Source organism: Camelus ferus, chromosome 12, assembly GCF_009834535.1.
Source record: "Camelus ferus isolate YT-003-E chromosome 12, BCGSAC_Cfer_1.0, whole genome shotgun sequence".
Lineage (NCBI taxonomy): Eukaryota > Metazoa > Chordata > Mammalia > Artiodactyla > Camelidae > Camelus > Camelus ferus.
This window is the reverse complement of record NC_045707.1, coordinates 2,784,770-2,806,738: the sequence shown is the minus strand read 5'-3', so window position 1 is coordinate 2,806,738 and position 21,969 is coordinate 2,784,770. Positions and strand designations below refer to the sequence as shown.

Sequence of the window (21,969 nt, the reverse complement as noted above, 5' to 3'; positions counted from 1 at the left end):
CTTCAGAAGATGGTCTAAGCCAGCCTCTGGCCAATCAGAAGGCTTCTTCTATCACCACTTCTGCATACCAGACGTTGGCGCTTCTTTTCCCTGAACTTTCCCGCGGGAGGTGGAGGCGATTGGCAGCTCCTGCAACTATTAGTCAAGCGGGACTAGCTTGAAGAGCAGATACCACTACGAATTGTCTGGCGAGGAAGGGCTGTTGGCCACGCCCCCTCCTCCCACTGGCCTCCGAGAGCCTCCGGGGTGGGAGCTTTTGGCGACAGCCAATCGAAGGTCAGCGAAGAGGAGGAGGCGGAGCAGGCGGGCGTGGTTGTGGGCAGGCACCTCTGTCGCGGTGCTTGCAGCCGGAGGGTTCCCGGGTTACTGTTCCCGATCCTCACTGCCAGGTGCTGGGCGGGGTACGGGAGCCGTGTCGCCTCGCTGGCACCTTCTAGACTGCCTTCTGAGGCCTTGAGCGCGGCTCCATCTGGCGCCTCTCTGCGTCCCTCCGCGACCCTAGCGCCGAATATCCCTCCAGCCAACTGCCGGCGGGTCCAGGCCCCATTGTCCCTTTCCCCACCGCGGACACAGGCCCCTTAAGGGCCAGCCCTCCCCACTTCCCTTCCCAGGCAGGGCCACCAACGCTTCCAGCTGCCGCTCTTCTATCTAGTCCGTGGAGGTGGTTGGTTGCCATGGTGAAGCTGGCAGCGAAATGCATCCTGGCAGGTGAGTCTGAAAACTTGCGAATGAATACAGTCTCCGGAGTCCAGAGACTTCATAAGCTATCAAGAGCTTTTGTTCACGTAAATTGCCTACCCTCTTTCCCTTTCTGTCTCCCAAAGACGAGTTAATGCAATTACTGAGTGAGTAAATTACATTAGGCATGGAAGAATTATCTTCCAGAGCACATTTGTAGCTCCAGCTGGTTTCCCGCGCTCCCTGTCGTACTCTGAGACAACCGTCACCAGTTTGAGCTGCACTTCGGAGGACAGACTCGTTAAAAATCGAGCTAAGCATACCATAAGTGCTTCAACTAAACCATTTGTTGTACCCCAGAGTTAGGCATCAGTGACTTTGGTGGTGTTTACTTATGAGATTTTTTTTCCTGACCCCATTCCTCTGAAAACAGGGAGAGGCTACAGTAATGTGCAGTTGACCGAGTTTGCAAAAGGCCATGTGTGTTGTCTTTAAGACTCAAAGGTACTGTTCTGCCCTGTACTCAGGAGAACATAAATGTTGAATCCCCCGAAGCAGGAATCTTTGGCTTTTTTAACTGATAACATCCCAAGCACCCTGAACAATATCGGGAACATAGTAGGTACTCAATAAATATTTGTAGAATAAATGAACACGTGGCATGCACATTTGTGGTGTTCTCTTTGTATCAGTCTGCTCATTTAGAAAAACTTTTCCCTGAATTATGGATAGCTGGGACCACAGAGCACATATGTACTTTCCTGAATCCACACTGCATGTCAGGCACGTTATGTCATTTAATCCTGTGTATGTGCATAGTACGTGGCACACTAGGGGTGAGTGCTGTATTGTTCTGACCTTACTGAGGCACTGGGGTGAAATCTCTTTCTCAAGGTCACCCCCTAGCAAAGGAAGGTCATAGGCAGGATTTCAACCCCAGATCTGCCCAAATCCAAAATTCTTAACTTGTGATACTGTTGAAATCTGTGACCTTTCCGGGTTTTTCTGACTGGCTCTGAAAAGAAGCAGCAAGAAATTATATAGAGGAAAAAGAGATTCCTTTTTTGGATTCCTCTCTTCCAGACTGAAATGGATGATACGTTTAATGACTTTTTCAATTTGGAAATAAAAGGGTCACACAGAAAGATGACTGACAATAGTCACTCAAATCAGACTGAAGCAAAAGAAATGAATGGTTCTCAAGAGAGGTCTCTAGTTTCCAGAGCGCCAGGGGAGGCAGTATTGTGTAACAAAAATAATTCTGCTGTTCCTCTGATTGGCTGTGTCCTCTTGGACAGAGTACTTCTCTGAGCCTCAGTTTCCTCATGAATTAGGTCGGAATGTTTTTTTCTGAAGTTAGATTTTTTTTAATTTTATTTTTTATTGAAATGTAGTTGATTTATAATGTTAATTTCAGATGTATAGCAAAGCAATTCAGTTATACATATACATACATACATATATATAAACATATATTTTCAGATTCTTTTCCACTGTATCTTGTTACAAAAAATTGAATATAGTTCCCTGTGCTATACAGTAGGTCCTTAAATGGGATTCTGTCTCTGACTATTCTTTCTCTTATTTCTTTTTTAATTCAACTTCCATCTCGAGGCTAACTTGCTGAGCACCCGATATGTGCCAGCGCTGTGCTAGACTCTCACTACAGGTCATCCCAATGACCCTGTGGTGTCAGTATTAGTGTCGTCTTCATCCACATGGGGCAGCTGAGGCCCAGAGAGGTTAGGACGCCTGCCCTGGGTCACTCAGCTGGATGCAGCTGAGCTGGGACATAGACCCGGGTGATCTGATTTCCAGAGCTTTGTTCTTAGCCCCAAACTCTATCCTCCTTAGGTCTCGATTCTAGACTCTTAGCCCTTCTCTGTACCCACTCCCTCAGGTACTTGTTTTATCTGATTTCATCCACTGCCTGGGAAGTCTCGCCTGAACTCCAACCCAGCCCTCCATTGGCAGCCTCCTCTCGAGGCCTCAAGGATGTCTCCTCTTGGAAGTTTCCAGGGACCAGCAGACCTCAGCACAGTGGATTCACTGTGTACAGCCCCACCTCCACCACCCAACAAATTCTCGTTCTACACCCGCCCCCCCCCCCCGTGTTACTTTTCCTTTCCCCTCACAGGTCTACTGTTTGCATGGAGCCAGTCGGCCTTTTTTCTCTCGCATAGCTAGTCACTGAAGGATCTGATACTCAATTCAGTGCTTATTCAGTCCGCATATTTACTGAGCACCTACTATGTGTGAGTCGCCACTCAAGGGGCACTGGGAGCATGAGGACCAACCAGGCCTCCTCTGCGCTCAAGGAAGTACTGAGTTGTGCACAGCCACTTATAACATAGCAACCAAGAATCAAATGCCTTTTGTGTGCCGGGGACCAGAGAAATACCTCAAGGCACAACTGCTGATTGTTCTGGTTCAGATGAAGAGAGAAAATGACACTTAACATTTCTCTGTATTTTATGTGCCTCAAAATCACTTAACTATTACTTAATATTTGGCAGGCATTGTACATAGTAACTCATTAAATCCTCATAATGATTCCATGAGATAGGTGCTAATTATCTGCATTTTTGTCAATGTGGCCACTGAGGCTCAGAGAGATTATAGACCCAAGGTCACACAGCTAGAAAGTGATGGAGCTGGAGTCTGTGCCCTAAGGACTATGCTGTACTGCCTCTCAACCTACTTGGGGACAATAATCGTGCCTCCCTGGAGGGCTGCCCTGACATCAAGCCCTAGGCTGCCAGCGGGGAGCCACAGGAGTCACACAGGTAGAGACAGAGGATCGAGAGATGACCTTCGGAGGTTGTGCAGGAAGGACCTTCTTTGAGCTTTGCCTGGCAGAGAATGGGCAGGATTTGGATTTCGATTAAGGAGACCTGGAAGGAGGTTATCCTTGAGGAATTTTCAGGGATCAAGAGAATAGGAGTGGAAAGCCCAGATTTTGTGTAAGGCTAGTCAGAGAGTTGGCAGGTGGAGAGAGATGTACCGTGGAAGGTGTCCTTGACAGGCTCTGTGTGAGAGCGTGGCAGGAGGAATGCACTGTGTTGTGAATGTCTGTGGATGCTGAGCTCAGGGTGGGTTAGAGCAGGGAGAAAAATGAACAGGAGAGAGGGCCAGCTGGGAAGTGTTTTCAGTCAAGACCCAGTCAAGAAAACAGAAAACACATTAGGCTTTTCAACAGAGAGACTTTAATATATGGAACTGGTTTAGCAGGTGTCAGAGAACTTGAAAAGCCCAAAGACAATGTTGTGATGACACAGAAGTGGTAGCTAGAGGTCAGGCTTGTCAGAAGCTCGAAAAAGAAGCCCATCCCCACCCCGAGCTGGGATCCAGACCTCTGGGGGAGGGGGAGGGGATGGCACTGCCCTGGCTGCGGTGGTACCCAGCAGGTGGTGCCACTGCATGCCATGGACCCATTGCCCACTGGCCAGGAGCTCAGCCCCGTGTTAGGGCAAGACACCACCAAACCAATTCCAGACCATCCTGAGGGTCTGTGTCTTGGGAGCACTCCTGGTACCAAATTTGCTATATGGGGCAAATTCCCGGCCAAAAGCAGAAACTACACGAGGTAACTCAACAGTGAAGATTTTAGTGTGGGATGCTCATTAAACAGGTTCTGAAGGACTGGAAAGGCAAAGGGCAGCATGGAGAGTAACTGCAGGAAGGAGCCTCATCACAGGGCGGGGGGAACAGAGGGAAGAAGGCAGGTTATCAGAACCTGGAAGTTCAGAAGGGTCCTGGGAGCTGGGCTGCAGATCTCTGAGAAGAGGGCACTGCCCACTGCTGCTGGTATCCCCGAGGTGGGGTAATAAGGCGGATCCCGGAGTGCAAAGACATGGAACAAAAACACAGCTGGAGGCGGCAGATAACATCTGCTGCTGGGGTAAAGGCCATCACTAGGATAAGGCTAAGAGGAATAGCAAGCAAAGGGGAAGGAGCAGGTCCTTTCCCCCACTCCAGCCTTCCGGTCTTGCTCTAGAACTCACATGGGCAGAGCCTGGGAGGCCCCTGTCAAAGGAGAAATGTGTGTGCAGAGTCCCCACCCCGGCATCACAAGGCAGAGCATGGACTGGTGGATTTGGGGCTAAGACAGAAGCCTGGGTTGAAGTTCAAGGTAACTGGGGCAGTGTTGGCAGCTGTGGCGACAAAGGAAATGTGGGCTAGAGACACAGCAAGGAATGATGTGAGGAATGAGGAGGAGGCCAACTGAAAGTGGAGGGAAGGGGAGGGAGCCATCAGAGGTGACTGCGGGTGAAGTCAGGACAGAAGAGAGTGAAAGGGGACATCACAAACAGAACAAGTGAGACAGGCGGGCGTGACTGCTCAGGATCCAGCCACACTGAGAGTATGTGAACCCTGTCATTCTGGTGGAAACATCCACAGGGTGTTGGAAACACAAAGCTTGGGAGACGGATACTGGCGCGAGAATTGACAAAGGTAAAGAGAGTAAATGGGACAGAGTACATGGGAGCAGAGGACCACAGACAGACCCACAGGAGTGTCCACATTTTGGAGGCAGGAGTAGGCAGAGCAGCAGGAGAACCAGGCAGGTGCAGGGTCACCGGGTCCACGGGGCCAGAGGGCTAGGGAGAGGGTTGTGGGGGAGGGCGCTGATTCAAGCCTGACTCATCCTTCAGAGCCATCAAGGAGCAGGAGAACTGAGGAAAAACCATTGGACTTGGCGATGATGAGGTCACGGGTGACCTTGCATGGTGCCTTTGAAGACGGCACCCTCTCTGTCGAGAGCAGTGCCCCTCCCTGCCGCCGTCACCCCGGGCTAAGCCTCCTCCCAGGAGGTCCACCAGGCTGACGAAACCCCTCGTCCACCTCTCTCCTCCACATGCCCTCAGATGCTCTGGTTCTGAGCTTGTGCTATTTGAATTTGCACTTGTCATCGGGTTGCTCTGCAAATGTGTTTATCAGGTGTCTCCCCTGCCTGCACTCACTTGGATCCCTCCTCAGCTGACACAGGAGGTTTTCCATAAATGTGGGTGACTGACTGACAGTCGGAAGAAAGATTTATGAAATTAACCAGAACAAATCTGTGGGGAATTTCACAAGCGGGATGAGCCAATTTCCAACTGGATTCAGAAGCAAAATTGAAGTCAGATGGATGAATGCAGTCACCACACGAGAAGCAAAATGATGTGCTCTGTTTCCTCTGAGATGGATGGGTACCGACGACAGTCCAGCCTGCGGTTGCCCCCCCATCACAGAAGGCTGTGGTGAATGAGGTCCCATAAGGGCAGTGTTAGCTATGGGTCAGAAGCGCCCCTAAGCTCTAGGAGAGGAGTGGGTTCTGGCGGAGAGTGTGATATTGCAATCTGAGGCGGGTTACCCAGCTTCTCTGAGCCTCAGTTTCTTCATCTGTCAAATGATATTAATGATAGTCCCCATTGGGGGTGGGGAGGGGGATTGGGAGCTGGGAAGGAATGAAATTGTATGAATGAGTCCATGATGGAGGCTCAACCCATGTTGGTTCCCTTGTAAGGGGTGGTGGCAAATAGAAAAGCAAGACCTGACTAGCTCACTCAGACCCCGAGGAGTTAACGTGAGATGAAATGCCACGAGTAATCAAATAATTGTCTCACAGGAGAAAATGATAGGTGAGAAAAGTCAAAACTGAAAAGTGAACAGAGCGACAGGCAATCGAGAAGTCAGGTAAAGAGGCGCTTTAAAGCCACTTGTGAAATAGGGGGCAAAGGTGAGGCAACTGCACCAAAGGATGCAAGTCAGAAGGGCATGAGTGCAGTGGTGACGTTGCTGAGGATCACGGGGGTGAGAAAGCAGAGGACAGGTGTTCCGCCAGGGCACTGGGGGATGGAGGGAGAGTCAATGAGAGACTCTCAAGGTGGAAAAGATTTGCTCAATGAAACAGCATGGCATCTAAGGAGGCCAGGCGGAGCCGTCATTGGGGACGTGGGGAAGGCACAGGGGAATTAAGGACGGGCACGGTGAGCCTGCAGCGCCCTGGGTGGCCCGGGAGAAACCAGAATAAATTGCCCTTGACAGTCTTGTGAAAGGTCTCAGACTTGAAACCGGGACATAAACCTTTAGTTTTGAGTTACCAATTTATGGGGCTATCTACCAACAAAGGAAAGCCGAGAAGACAGACTCGGTAGGTATAAGATGCACTTGGAGGAACCAGTGGCTGTTGCAGATAGACTTTGGGGAGAGGCCTCTGGGAAGATGGGTCCGCATTGGTCACAAATGGGCACCATAAGGTGGAGGTGGAATGTATCACTTGGAAGTGGGTTTCAGGATGGCAAGGGTAGCCCCTGAATTTTGTTTTTCATAAATGTAGAAACCCACCTAACTCTCAGTGCTTCCCCTCCTCCCACCAAGAAGTATGCAGGATTCTAAGGATGGAAGCTATAAACTCAGAGTGGTTCAGTCAGGTGCACTTGTAAGTCTGCTTGGTCTCACCTCCTCACCTTCAAGACTTCAAAGTAAATTCAAGTTTGAAAGTGATGGGTTTTCCCCATAGAGGTGTTTCACTGGAAGAGTGTCAGTTCTATTTCCAGTGCTCCAAAGCCCTCCTTCAGCTCTGTTACCTTCTGGGTCGGTTTTTGTGGATGAAAGGATGAGCCTGGAAGAAACGAGACCGGCCCTCACGGGTTCTGAGGCTCGGTCTCCTGGATCCATTGCCCTGCCGGCAACCTCAGAGCAAGTTCCCACGAGAATCAAGCACATTTTCCCCGAAAACTCATTGAAGATTTTGGTTTCTAGACTAGTGTTCTGGAGTTTGAGAGTCTCAAATCAGATTAGGATGAAAGCAGAGTTTTTCTTCTACTCTGACCTCACAGGAGACCCAACCGTGGGCAAGACCGCCCTGGCGCAGATTTTCCGCAGCGATGGAGCCCATTTCCAGAAGAACTACACCCTGGTGAGAGGTGGGGGCTGCAGGCCTGGCGGAAAGATCGCTTTAGGAGCGGTGATCAGATGACCCTGGGGAGGTGACTTTCCAAAATGCCTTAGGAAGCCCTAAGGGGCCTGCCGAGGGGCTGCTGAATGACCACAAGCCACAGGGTGTGGGGCTGTCTGTGAAGCAGACGAGCTGGTGGCGGGCTGGTCACCATGTGCAGCTCGCTTGTGGCCGGGAGCTTACAAGACTAGGTCCTCTCTGATTTCTGCCCCAGAAGTGAGTCCAGAACACAGACACGAGCTGGGGATATGCCTCCCAGGGCCAGGTGCTCGTCCTGTCCTGTACCAGCACCCCCGGGCCCACTGACATGCGTGGTCTCCGTTTATCTCTGCAGACAACCGGGGTGGATTTGGTGGTGAAGACGGTGCCAGTCCCTGACACTGTGGACAGCGTGGTGAGTGGTGCCCTTGCCCCAAAGGGAGCTCGGTGCTGCTCCAGCTGGCCCGAGGGCTCATTGGTCACCGTCTTCCTCCCTGGGAGAGAGGCAGTGCAAGGACTTCGCCTAGACTTGTCTGAGCATCTGGGAACTGAGTGAAGGAACACAGGAAGCCTTCCAGGGAAGGGCTGAGGAAGAGGAAGTGAGGAAGCCTGGGCTCTGGACCTCGCGCTCACAGAACTCACTTAGTATCAAGGTTCTCAACCCAAGTCCCTCTATGGGAAGGCTCGACTCTTGAAATTGAATTGCAAGATGTTATGTTTGTATGTGCTTTTCTAGAAAGAAGGTTTAAAATCACCAGGTTCTTAAAGAGGTCCATGAGCAAAAAACAATGTTAAGTACCCCAGATGCAGTGAGAAGGAATTAGATGAATGAACAGATATCTGATACACAAAGCAGATGATGGTACCAATGTTCAGACAGCGCATGCCCGGGATCAGCACCAGCCCAGCGGGAGAGCCAATGCCTGGAGAGAGCTTAAGGGGGAAATTAGGGGAGACTTCCTGGAATGGCAGCATCGGGGAAGGGGCTCTCACCCAGGCCGGCGGAGGCGGGGACATGGGCAGGAAGGGTCATCCTGTGCCTCTTTCAGAATCACACCTCCACCATCCAGACCGATGACAGGCTGTCCTACTTTAAATGCCTTCCCCAGGCCTACTCGGTGACCTCCTTTAAAAAGAATTGTTTTAAGATTTGAAAATCAATTTGGTTAACAAAGTGCAGGATGACCTTTTGGAAACCGGAGCACTTGTCAGCCTGTTTCACATTCTGTTCTGCCAGGTGGGAAGTCAGCTTGTTCCTGGTATTTTTGCTCTGGGGTTAGGGGAGGGGAGGTGAGACGCTGCCCAGAAAGCTAGTTGGTCGGGGAGACCATTGTACTTGAGGTCATTCCTTTTCCCGCCATCTTCCTCGCGCCTGGGGCGAAAGAGAAAGGTGTGTGCGTGTGCGCAGATCACCGTGAAGCTGAGCTGGGAGGGATATTGGGGGTTTACTGCCAGCAGTTTCCCCACGTGTAGACTTTCTCAGTACCTGCCTTTCTGATTCCAGGAACTCTTTATTCTTGACTCTGCCGGCAAGGAGCTGTTTTCTGAAATGCTGGATAAATTGGCAAGTAGCATTCGGTCTTTCCAACCACTACCACCACCACCTCCCTCCAAAGGTTTGCCCCCTGTGATGCTCTCACAAAAGTTTCACTGCACCAAGGGCCACCAGGAGAAGCTACCGAGGCAAATCTAAGGGCATTCCTCCCAGCCTTGGGACTTTTGGCCCCTTGGAGGGTAGGAGCGGCTCATGCATGTGATTTGTGGTTGCCCTCCCCACCCCCCGGCCAGGCAACGGACTGACCAGGTTCCCAGTGTGCCAGAGCTGTGTGGCTCAATCCTAGCCGCCCCCTACTCTGGGAGCCCCTTCTTTGGAGGACCCCCCACCCCTCGCTGGTTTTCTTTCAGCCCTCCTCCTCCACCTCCTCCGACTGGAGCCAAGATTTTCTTCCCCTCTAGGGGGTGCCCTAGAGGTCCCATAGTGAGGCTCACCTTCCCTGCCTAGCCCCTGGTCCCACTAGGGTGGGCTCTGGGACAGGCCCCTGCTGCCCCCCTAGGCTAGTCCAGCCATCCTCCCAGGATCCATCTTGCTGTACCTTCCGAAGTAACAGTTCAGCTAATTTGGGCCAGTGAGCTAATTAGAAGGTTTGAGATCTCCAGGGCCCTCCCCTGCCTTTCCAAGAACAGCTACATTTTAATAGGAACTGTTTTCTGTTCCCCTTTTTCTGTTGTTGTTGCTGTCTAAGAGAAATAGATCTAATGGTGGTCATTGCACACAGGGCTGGCCTCACGCAGCAATTCTGATGTTACCACATGCCTGCTGTGCACATGGCCTGGCCCTGGGTGCCTCCCTGTCTGGGCAAGTCAGGGCCGCACACTCCTGACCAACTCACACTCTCCCCCCCAGCTCGGACCCCGGGCTCTTCCAGTCCGGCTCTGGCTCCATCCTAGGCCTGTCCTGGGTCCCCTCACTGAGGCTTGGAGGAAGGAGGGCTCTCCTGCGTCTGCGCAGAGGAGGTCAGTGTGGTTCTAGCTAGGGTTCTTGAGTTAGTCTATGGAGTGAAGATATGAGGGGCTTAGCAATTTAGTATAAGCTTCTCTCATCCCGGACACCTCTGAGAGCCAGCATAGCCTTGGCAGCAGGAAGATGAGGCCTCCTGAGCCCATTCTGGGCTGACCTTTCAAGGACAACCAGAGGGAAAAGAATTCTCCTTCACACCCTGGGAGGTCATGACACCCCAGAAATAAACCAGACTCTAATTCTGCAGGATGGGGGCCCCCAGAAACCAGGGCATGGCCGAGAGTCACATGGACCAGGATGAGCATCGCAGCCTGAGCAGGGCTGTTCTGCAACCCTGTGCCAGGCAGCAGGATGGCCCAGGACTCTGAGCAGCCCCTGAAGGTGACAGCCCTTGAGAGCATAGCCCTGGCTCTTAATTGGGACAGTGAATGCTGTCCAGTGGTTGGTCTGGTCTGAATTAGAGCTGATGCACTGCAGCAGAAGCAGCAAGTGCCCTTTGCATTTTGAATAGGAGGCCCTTATTAAGAAGATGTAAGCAAACCAGCTTCCAGTGACTCGCTAATGAAAAAAGGATGCCCTCTCAGGCCTGCAAAGCAGAAAAGCATATCGATTTGCATGATAGTGGGCCCTCAGTAAGAATGAGTTAATGAAACCCGGGAGGGCAAAGCACTTCTGGGTAGAGAAAAGCCTCAGCCCCACCCTGATGTTTCAATCCTGTCTGACCTGGGCCAGTCAGTTCCCTCTCCAAACTCAGTTTCCTGGGCTCCACAGTAGGGATCCTCTGACCAGCCCTGCCAAGGTGGGAGTTTCCCAATGATGCACAGAAAATGCCCAGCAGAGAGCCTGCCTCCATGCAAACTCCCGCCTTCGCCATTGTCATCACCTTCCCCTGGGCCTTCCCTGCCACCGCTGCCACCCCTAGCCCTCCCATTCATTCCTGTGGGTCAGGTGCCCTCTTCTGTAGATGAGGCCCTGTTTCCTGACTCACATCCCCTTTAGAATTTTTCATTTCCCTCCACCCAACGGCCCCTTCCCTTGGAAGGCCGCATTTCCTCCCAGCCTAGAAGTTACTTGCGCTGTCAGTGATGTGTGCGCATCCTGTCCCTCTTCCACAGTGGGAAAGTCCTAACGTCTTGTGTCTCGTCTATGATGTGACCAGTGAGCAGTCCTTCACCAACTGCAGCAAATGGCTGGAGAAGGCTCGGTCCCAGATCCCAGGCACCGTCCTTCCAGGTACGAGCTGCAGGCACCCGGGGTCTCCAGCAGCATCCCTGTCCTTCAAGTTCAAGAGCAGCAATGTCATGGCAGAGATAGCCGTGGGTGCAAGAAAAGGGTGTCCTGGGCAGATTCAAAGTGTGACGGTCTGGACTGTACACTGATTCTGCCTCTTATCAACCATGGAAACCTCCATGAGTTGCCACACCTCCGTGTGGGTCTGTAAAATGGGCCCGATGACACCCACCTGGCAGGGTTGTGGGGTGACTCAAGATAATAAGGGGTCAGGTGTTACAATATGAATGTGAGTTGTTATTTCCGGAAAGCCAACCCCAGGGAAGCCTGCCTCATTTTCTCCTGTATGTGGAGCATCAGTAAACATGCAAGCCCCGTTGTCACTTCTGAATGCTTTCAATCAGTTTATTTGTCATCCCTATGTGAGATCAACAAATTCTCCTCATTACAGAGCAGGGAAAGTGATCTCCAGAGACAGGCTTGAAAATTAGCTACAGCGGCTGCAGCTGGGAACAGAACGAAATTACCTCTGAGTCTCTGACTCTGAGCCCAGTCCTCACATTAGTATTAATGACCATTTTTAAAGTTTGCCCCATGTACTAGGAATTATCACAAAGGCTCACATCAGTTTGGTCCTCGCCTTTGCAGCCTTCGCAGCCTTAGGGAGACAAAGCAGACAGGTACCTGTGAGGTCTAGAAAAGGGGGCTGAGCAAAAGCTGTGTGTGAAAAGCGCAGGCCACCTGCTCTGCTGGGGCCCTCGGGGGCAAAGGCGGAGTTTCCGGTCACCTTGGGTCAGGCAAGCCCTCTCAGAGGACGTTTTACACCCTGCAGAGGCAGGCTGCTTGCTCTTTTCTCTCTCCAGCTGTCCTCCCAGCCTGGCACAGTTCAATGTGATGCTCTGCTTATCTCTTTTGAGTAGGTGTGCTGGTGGGGAACAAGACAGACCTGGCCGGCAGGCGAGTGGTGGAGTCAGCGCAGGCCCGGGCGTGGGCACTGGGCCAAGGCCTGGAATATTTTGAAACGTCCGTGGTAAGTGTCTCTGCCTGCGCCTTAGCGAAGTCTGGAGCTGGCCTCTGCTGGAAGCGGTTTTTCATGTGACCTCACATGCGTTGAGTTGTTATTCCGCCATATGCAGAGTCTAATTTGGAACTGATGTTTGCATCCTTAGCCCAAGGTCTTTCCTGAGTATAGTAGGAGTCACTCATGTGTTACATGATCAACCAGCCTGCCAGCCAGCCCTGGGAAAAGCTGTATCTCAATTAGTGAGAAATACAAGGGTATTGTGTTCAATTACAGTGATGCTTCGCGTTTGCATGAGGCTTGATGGGTTCTGGCATTGTTGGAACATTATTTCATAGACCCTCAAAATCATGATCCAGGAGCTGGCCCCGTGGTTCCCACTCCGTGCTGAGGTGAAGTGACCGGCCCAAGGTCACTCAGCTAATAAAGGGTGGAGCCAGGACCTGGATCCATGATGTCTGGTCCCCCTCAGTGCTCCCTGTCTCACCTTGCTGCAGCCCCAGGGTGACCCCAGGCCACAAGTGTCCTCTGGTGTAGTCAGCAGGAGCCCTCGTTAAGGGGGACAGTCAGAGTGACTGGTTCCCGGCACCGTGAGTCCACGATATCATGATTTTGTCTCGTTCACGATGTCAGGTGAAGCTCCCTTCCTACGCGGGGAATTTTGAGGTCCTGGCCTCCCTGCAGGAACCACCCAGAAACATCCATTTCAGAGCCAGTAGGGACCAAGGTGGCTGGCTGCTGTCCCCCTCGCCGGGGCATGCCTGGCCCTTGGTGGTGACTTGGACCTCGCTCCTGGCCTTGCGGTCTCTGGCCCTGATTCTCTGGCCCTCCCAGGCAGTCCATGGGCTAGTTAATAAATAGCCTGGAGGTCATTTTCCACTCAAACTCTGCTTACACTACAGGCACTATTGTTGTGTCTATGAAACTTGACAAATGTTGCTGTTCAGTTGCTGTATGGATGTGAATTTCTTAAATCCCCCCAAAGCTTCCTTAAGGAAATTATAGCGAGGAAAGGCGGGTGCTCTGATTTCTGATGGTGAAAAGCAGAACTAGCTGTGGCCCCCTCGGCACGTTAGTTAACCTGTTGGTGCCTCAGCTCCTCACCTATAAAATGGAGATAACAAAATATATCCCTCTTTGAGTAATAAATATGAGAATTAAGCCTGATGGTGGATATAAAAACATTTAGCACAAAGTCTGGGGCATAGTAAACACTCAGTAAATGTTAGCTTTTTTAAGTACAAATATTCCCCCCCTAGTAATCTTGTTTACACTCTTATTACTAAATCCTTGTATTCCTAGATGGTACAAAGATAAATGTCCGTCTTACCTCCGGTCCAGTGATCACAAATGCTAAATTAATGAAGTTCCAATTAGTGAGCTTTTACTGTGTAGAGGGCTTCCCGTCTTTTACACAGCACGCCTTTGGGCAAAGCAGTCAGTGGTACCGCCTGCAGCCAACAATATCTTCATTTCCCCTGTTCCTGCCTCCATTCGTGCTCGTGAAATTGCATCCCCGCCCCAAATTTCCCAAGTTCCCTGGACCACTTGACGGAACTCAGAAATTAACACCCGCTCCCAACACTTCCATCAGCAAAGGCCACTGATCTGCATGTCTCAAGTCCGAGCAGGTGTTTAGAAACCAGCAGGTATAAATTATGTTTGAGGAGGCTGCAGTTAAGCACTTGGTATTAACTGTGCAAGTTAACTAGTCCCCCTGAGCTGATGCTAACAGAAGCACCACTGGCAGCTCGGTTAAGAAAGCTGTAATTAAAAAGGAAATATAACCAAATACTATTTGAGACACAGCCAAGTCTTGACACCAAGCCCTTCTCTTCCTCTCTTCTTAATAAATGCAGCAGCAGTTGTCCTGCAGACCTAAAGGAGAAACCTACGTGGTCGTTTGACTTTTTAATTTATAATTCCATCCCCAGAACATACTCACTTTAAAACTGGAGGTTTGTACCCTTTGACCACCTTTACCCATTTCTCCCATGAACCCCCCACGCCCACCACCACTGCCCGGGCAACCACCAGTCTGCTCTCTGTTTCTATGAGTTTGTTTTTTTTGTTAGATTCCACACATAACTGAGAACATACAGTATTTTCTCATCTAGCTTATTTCACTTAGCATAATGCCCTCAAGGTTCATTCATGTTGTCACGGATGACAGGATTTCCTTCTTTTCCAGTATTTTGTAATATTTAGGCTGAATAGTATTTCTCTGTGTGCGTGCACGACATTTTTTTAATCCACTCATTCATCAGTGTAAACTTAGGTTGTTTTCACGTCTTACCTGTTGTCTCGGCAGAGAACATGGGGATGCAGCTGTCTCTCCCAGGTGCTGGCTTCATTTCCTCTGGTTTTATACTAAGAAGTGAGATTGTTGGGTCATACGGTAGTTCTAGTTTTAATTTTTGAGCAACCTCCATGCTATTTTCCATAGTGGCTGCACCAGTTTCCATACCCACCAGTGGTGCATGAGGGTTCGCTTTTTCTCCACATCCTCTCCAACTCCCATTATCACTTATCTTTTGGATAATAGCCGTGCTAACAGGTGGGAAGTGATATCTCACTGTGGTTTTGATTGGCATTTCCCTGTTGGTTAATAATGATCAGGCTTTTTTTTTTTTTCATGTACATGTTGGCCATTTGAATACCTTCTTTGGGAAAATGTCTATTATTGATCCTTTGCTCATTTAAAAAACTCAGATTATCTGTGTTTTTACTGTTGAGTTGTATGTATTCCTTATGTAGTTTGCATGTAAACTCCTTATCAGATGTGTGGTTTGCAAATATTTTCTCCCATTTCATGGGTTGCCTTTTCATTCTGTTGATGGTTTCCTTTGCTGTGCAGAAGCTTTTGAATTTGATGTGGTCCCACTTAACTGATTTGTGCTTTCATCGCTTATAGTGTCATAGTCATAAAATCTGGTGTCATAGTCATAAAATCATTGCCAAAACCAATGTCAAGGGTCTTTTTCCAATGTTTTCTTCTAGGAATTTTATGGTTTCGGGTCTTAAGTTCAAGTCTTTCATCCATTTTGAGTTACTTTTTGTCAGTGGTATAAAATAGGAGTCCAGTTTCATCCTTTCACGCGTGCGTATCTAGTTTTCCCGGCACCATTTATTGAAGAAACTATCTTTTCCCAATGAGTATGCTTAGCTCCTCTGTCAAATAGTAGATGAATATCTACGTGGAGGTTATTTGGTTCTCAGTTTTGTTTCATTGGTCTTTGTGTCTGTTTTTATGCCAAGATCATACTCTTTTGATTACTATCTCTTTATAATTTGGTTTGAAATCAAGACATGTGATGCCTCCAACTTTGTCCTCCTTTCTCAGGGTTGCTTTGGCTCTTTGGGGTCTTTCGTGGTTCCTCTATAACTTTCTAACGCTCCTCAATATTTGGCATTTTCACATCAAAAAATTAAAAAGCCTTTCTTTAAACAGAAGTTAAAATTTTTTTAATGCGTTGTCTATTACTGTAAGAAATTGGACAATATTAAATAAAAGCGAGTTCAAGAAATATCCAAGTGGTTGGATCCCCTTGCAGGAGGGTGAGGGGAAGGGACCGGGTGTCTGTGAAGCACCCACTGTGTGCCTGGTGTTTTGCACACATCACCTATCTAGGCTTCTAACAGACCTACGAGTCAGCCGCCGCCATCCCTGTCTTACTGATGACAAACAGGCTCAGAAAGATTGTGTGGCTTTCCCTGGTTGCCCACCTAATGAGCCAGAGAACCAGAACTAGAACACAGGCCTGTCCAGTCTGGTAACCTTGTAGAAGGGGCTTCGAGCTGCCACAGAGCCTACTTTGGGGGTTTTAGGGGTGGAATTCTGGGCCAGATTGAGCACTGGTCTGAGCCTGCTCCAAGAATTCTGCACGCAAAGCAGACCGACTCTCCAGGTGTCCAGACTATGTCAGCGGGATTATGCTTCGTCACTTAACAAAAGGATCCTGTCATTGGCAAGCCCTCCTAATGCATTTGGAAAATAGTTCCGTTTACATCTGCTATTTCAGGAGCACTCCCTGTGCATAAAGAGCCTTGCTTCCATTGAGTTCCTTGCTTTTCATGTTGCGTTCTCCCAAGACCAAGCTTTCAAGAGCTTTCAAATTCATCTCAAGATCCTCATGTGTGTGCTTTGCGGACGTCGTGCTCTTCCCATTCAATAGTTAACTATACTTTCAACCAATCCAACGTTTTACTATTTGACATTGGCGTTGCCTAGGACGTAATGCTCTGCCCAACCAAAGGTGCCTTACACATCTAACTGAGTTATTATTGCTCTTTTGTCCCACTGGAGAGCGACGGTCTTCCTGTCCTTGGCAGTCATGAGCCTAGTACAGACACTCAGCGGGGCCACAAACGGTCCTCTTAGCCCTCAGCACTCTCTCAGCCCTGCCGCCTCTGGTTCTGCTCTTGGCGACTTGTCCCGTGCACGTTGGGACTTCCCTGGCTGGAAAGTCCAGGTAAATTTCTCCGCAGGAACTGGTTTCCTTTGCGTGTTTCCCTCATCTGGGCTGTCAGGATGGAAAGGCTGCTTTTCGCAAACTGGGGGATCTGAGTTCTAGACTGGGCCCTGCGCACACCAGCTGGGCCCCTGCTCCCCCCACCCCCGCCCTGCCACTGTCTGGAAAACGAAGGCGCTGAGCTTGATGACTTCGTTCCATTCTTTGTTTGGAAAATTGTCCCATTTTGTTGGGGATATTTCACTGTCTCTTATGAAGGCTGCACTTTGCCAGCTGCCCAGAACTGTTTGAAGACAGGTTCCTGTGTGTTCATAGTTTGAGCTACTGTCTTGAAAGTAGTAGGTACTTTTCTTCTGCCAACTTATTTCTTTAAAAATAATTTTTAAATATGCAAGGGCATGCACCCGGAGAGTGAGAAATGACAGCTGTTAGGTTGAGAGGGTACCATTTTCTTTCCTGTGAGATTGTCATGCTCACCCTGTAGGCTTGGTTCTTCTCACCCTACAGTGGAGAAAATCTAGGGCAAGTTCCAGAACTTTTCTGATCTCTCTCAGATAATAAAAAATCCTTTGGGCACCTTTAGTCACAAAATTATTCATTATTTCAGTTATTGAAATGCCCAGTCCTGAGCGACTGTCAAAATTCTTAATTTACAGTCAGCGCGGCCTGCTGAGCCTGCCCTGGGAAGCAGGGCCAGGCTGCTGCGTCTGTGTTTCTGGGCCTGCGCTTCTCCCAGCTCACATTGTTGGGACCTGCTGTGGCCCCTCGGGACTTGCCGGGTGCCTCGGGCTGATGCTCCGTGAGCACTTCAGAGATGCCCTCCCTGTCCCCATGGGCACTCTCTCACCTGCAGTGTCCACCTCACAGATGACACCTCCTTGGGCCGGGATACCCCCTCCTCCTTCCTGCAGCCTTGGTTCCCAGCCGTCCATTCCTGTGGGAACCCACCACCCTCCCGGAGGCTGCCCCTTTAAGACACCTCCAGGCTGGGCTCCCACTTGGCCCGCTGTTGGTCCAGATCGAAGCCCTAGTTTGACAGAGGAGGCAGTGTGGGCCGTCTCCAGTTTGCCCTCTCCTGGCTCGGCCATCTGAAGAGCCAGCCCCAATCTCACCTCCATTCTTCCTCGGTCCAGCACTGGCCTAAATCCCCAGGCTGCAGTCTTCTCTTGGGACCCTCCCACTGAGCTCCAGGTGAAGGAGAAGCACCCCTCCTCTGGAGGAAAGGCCGCAGCAGCGCCCCCCGACAGGCGAGGTGGGTCCATCCTGCCTGGCCTTCCCTCCAGAGCACGGAGGTCCTTGCTGTCTCCTGTTTGGCTTTGACCTTTGGGGCCTCAGTTGAAACTGAGTGGGAAAGGGTCTCGTTTTAACGAACTGTCACACATATAGTGAGAGTCGCTCAAAGGACAGGCTCTGTGGGAACAGATCTAGGTTCAGGCCCAGCTCCACCATGGACAAGTGTGTGGCTTTGGGCAAGTGACCTTACTGTCTCCGCGGCTCATTTCCTTCTTGTAAAACAGGCATAAAGGTGGCAGCTGCCCCGAGGGGTGTGAAGGAGAAGCGGGGCAAAGATCGGAGCCCCTGGCAGGAGGGAAGAGCGAGCAATGCCAGCTCTCTGTGATGATCCTAAAACCAACCAACCAACTTCTTCAACTTGTCTCTCCAGAAGGAGATGGAAAACTACGAAGCGCCCTTCCACTGCCTGGCCAAGCAGTTCCACCACCTGTACCGGGAGAAGCTGGAGGTTTTCCACGCACTGGTCTGAGGGGCTGGCTAGACTGCCCAGTGCTGCTGGGAACCCGGCATGGGCTCCGTCTCCTTGGAAGATGGAGTTGCCTGGGCACTTCCAATCTATTGGGACAGCTTTAAATAAAATCAGGAGAAAATGCAGAAGCAGCTTCTCAGTCCGTTCTTGGCCGGGGCAGCCCTTGTGCCATTTTACACTTTGGCTCCAGCTTTCAGAGCAGCCCCAAAGCCTCCCGTGTTGGGAGTCTGCGCTTATGACGGTGGGCATCCCTGACCCTAACCCTGAAGGGCCTTCCCCCGAGCGCACATCCCACAGTGGTATTGGGATCTGCCGACAATTTGCGCCAGTTGAGCCGCTCGGCTTGGAACCTGCCGCGTGGCCAGGGGAGCTGATGGCCCCCTTCTTGTTCTAACAGACTCAGCTTTGCTGCCCGTTCCAAGGCCCAGATGCCAGAGCTCCCTGGCAGTGGCTACTGTCCCTGGCAAGACAGTGCCCTCTGCCGGCCGCCCTTGGTGCCTCTTCTTGCTGAAGACCCGGCCCCTCCCAGCTGCCGGGAACCCTGTGCACCCAGGGAGCCAAGAATGAGGCCACTTTCCTTTAATGACCCGCCTCTCGGCGAGCCGGGCAGCAACCATAATTCTTGGCACTGAGCTTGACTGTTTTGCATCGTGTCTCTGCTGCCAGATTAATCTTCCTAAAACACCGCTTTTATCGTTTCACTCGCCTGATTAAAGACCCACAGAGGTTCCTCACTGCCTCTTACATCAGGGCTGCGGGCCGCGCTCTGGCATCGAAGGCCGCCTCTGACTGTCACCCTAACCTGGGGGTCTCGGCTTCTTTCAGCCCCAGGGCCTCAGGGGGTCGTCACCCTCTTTCAGTCCCCACGCCACCCACACTGTGCGGAGCGCGGCTTTGGGGGCTGACAGACCTGGGTTTGTCTGGTGATAGTGATGGAATGGAAGTGACCCCGGTTCTTGTTTATGACCTGCCATGTCGCTACATGCGCTAAGCACATTACACAGATGAGCTAATTTAACCCTTACAACGTGGAGTCTAATCGTCTCACTTTGACAGATGAGGAACCAGAGTCAGAGTCATGGATGCCAGAGCCCAGCCCACAGCTGTTGCCCAATTCTGCGTCCTCCCGAGCTTGGCCGGGAGCAGGAGGAGGTGAGGTCTAGGCTGCCCCTCAAGGTCATCGTGAGAAGTGAAATACCAGTGAAGGGCATCGGACACAGTGCCAGCCACCTCAGGCCCTTCCCACACCCCTCCTGTAACTTCTCAGCACAAACTTACCGTAGCCACAAGGGTCTTCTTACTGCGTCACCCTTTGAGAAGATGGTTACAGAGGGTCTATGATATGCTGGGCATTTTTCTAGGCACTAGTCATGTCAAGCTGCTGGTCTCTTGTCCCCTGTTCCAGAAGGGAAGATCTACAATAAGCAACCAAGGAGACATGGAGGGGACATTTCCAGTTGCCCCAGAATTGGTTACTGGGACCCACAGCTGTGGTCAGAGATGCTAAGAAACCTACCTTCTAAAGAGATCACAAAAGGCTGGGGCCAGACACCTCCTTTGGAATGTTTTGGGGTTGGCAGAATTGGCCCTGCTGCCAGGGGCCACCCCCAGCCCCTCTGCTCCTTGCTCTTTCTCGTTTATGTAAGAAAACTGAGTGGTCAAGAGGAGGGAGTAAGGGTGGACAATGTTGGTGAATGTGTACCACTCCTTCTCCAGCCCCATCCCCAGAACCGGGCAAAGGAGACCCCTAGAGAATCCTCCTAAGATGAGACAGGAGATGCTGCCAAGAAGAGGAGGCTGGCACCTCGCTCCCTGGCTGCATGCTCGCTGAGCTGTAGGAGCCTGGTGCCAACTGCAGGGACAGGGTGGTGAGGGCGTCCTTGGGGGAGCTTGGCATACATCCCCAGGAGTTGTGCCCGGCCCCCTCTAGGGGGTTTGGGGAGGAGGGAGAAGACTGCACCGTCAGCAGTGGGAACAGGCAGCTGTACATGACCCCCGGAGGGCTCATGTAGGGACCTGCATAGAGGGGAGTCATTGGACAAAGGGACCCTGCAGGATAAGGCACACTGCGCCTCCCCCCGCCGGGAGAGGTCAGGGACCTGTTCACTGGCAGGGCTGAAGGGGGATATGCCTGTCCCCTCCTGAGGAGATGCCAGTCATGGAGGCGGCTCCACCCCAAAAAGGTACTTTGTTCAAAGTGCCCCAGAGAAAGAGGGAGAGAATGCTCTTGCTCCCCTCGCCCACTTCTGGAGAGGAGCTTTGAACCAAGACTTGGAGTTTTGATCTGACCTGGTCTGAGTTTTAATAACTAAGCGTGCCCGAAGTGTGCTGGGATCCGCCCGACATGAAGACCCAGTGGGAATGGGGACTGGGCAGAGCGGACGGAGGAAGCAAGCAGAAAAAGTAAGGTGGGTTAGGTTTGGAGCCCACTGAGTGGAGATTCCCCAATAAACTGGTTCTACAGGTAAATAAATGAGGGAATTTCAGGCAGTGCTGAGTGCTGTGCACAAAGGATGGGGCTATGAGAGCTAGTGATTTGTGGATTGGGTTGGCAGGAGGGACTCTGAGGAAAAGTGACATTTGAGCTGAGGTCTGACAGCCAGCCACGTGACCACCTGGGTGAGGAGCCATTCAGGCAACCAGGGAGCAAGTGCAAAGGCCCTGAGATTTGAACGGGCTTGGAGCATCAAGGAACTTGGGGCCAGTGGGGATGTTGTCTGGTGTGTGCTGGGGAAAGCAGAAGGAGGTGAAGTGGGTAGGTGCCATACTGGAAGGAATTTGGATTTTATCACAAAAGCAATAGGAAGCCAGTAGTAGGCAGACAATATAGCTTTTATATCCTAATACATCCTCACTATTTGGGGAACGTAGTAAGTGGATACTAATTACTTCTCTTGCCTTAAGACTGCATTCTCAATGAACAAACACTTACAAAATGCATGCCCGTGTCTGCAGATTTATTCAGTCAGCAACCTTGGCTGAAAACCTACTACATGCCGGTCCCTGTTCTAGGAAAACAAAGGTCCCCTCCCTCAGGGAGCTTACATTTTAGTGAGGTGAGAAAGGGAAGTCCTGCAGTCTGATAGATGGTAACAGAGCAGGGGTCGCAGAGTGGGTGCCAGGGAGGGGTGGTCATATGAAATAGGGTGGTCAGAGAAGACCCCCTGAGCAGGGGACATTTAAGCTAGGTCTGAGAGAGGGCAGAGCACCTGGCACCCTCTTGACGTGGTTGGTTCATCGGCCCCCTCAGAAGTGGAGAGCCCCCCTTCCACTTCCTTGCCCCTGGCACCCGTCCTGGAACTCCTGGGGTATCTGGAGTTGGATGGGACTGAGTCCTGCCCTAGAACCACCTACAAGCCATAGAAG

The 21,969-nt window shown here is 51.1% G+C and overlaps 1 protein-coding gene across 2 annotated transcripts; it reads left to right on the top strand.

The window, feature by feature from the left end:
* Positions 1-310: 310 nt before the first annotated feature.
* On the top strand, positions 311-18,731 carry IFT27 (intraflagellar transport 27). 2 transcript variants are annotated; one of them, XM_006194654.3, is made up of 7 exons: positions 311-708; positions 7,503-7,582; positions 7,956-8,015; positions 9,105-9,164; positions 11,234-11,351; positions 12,269-12,378; positions 18,505-18,731. In XM_006194654.3, the coding sequence occupies exons 1-7, from the start codon at positions 675-677 to the stop codon at positions 18,601-18,603; spliced, it is 561 nt and encodes a 186-aa protein (XP_006194716.1). In that variant the 5' UTR covers positions 311-674; the 3' UTR covers positions 18,604-18,731. The 2 variants fall into 2 exon arrangements, with proteins under 2 accessions (XP_006194716.1, XP_014423190.1); XM_014567704.2 differs by lacking the exon at positions 18,505-18,731 and adding an exon at positions 18,359-18,498.
* Positions 18,732-21,969: the final 3,238 nt, after the last annotated feature.

Coding starts and splice junctions, on each gene's coding strand:
- IFT27 (XM_006194654.3), top strand. CDS start 675: ATGGTGAAGCTGGCAGCGAAATGCATCCTGGCAG. Junction 9,165..11,233: donor CTGAAATGCTGGATAAATTG/GCAAGTAGCATT, acceptor CCTCTTCCACAG/TGGGAAAGTCCTAACGTCTT. Junction 12,379..18,504: donor AATATTTTGAAACGTCCGTG/GTAAGTGTCTCT, acceptor TTGTCTCTCCAG/AAGGAGATGGAAAACTACGA.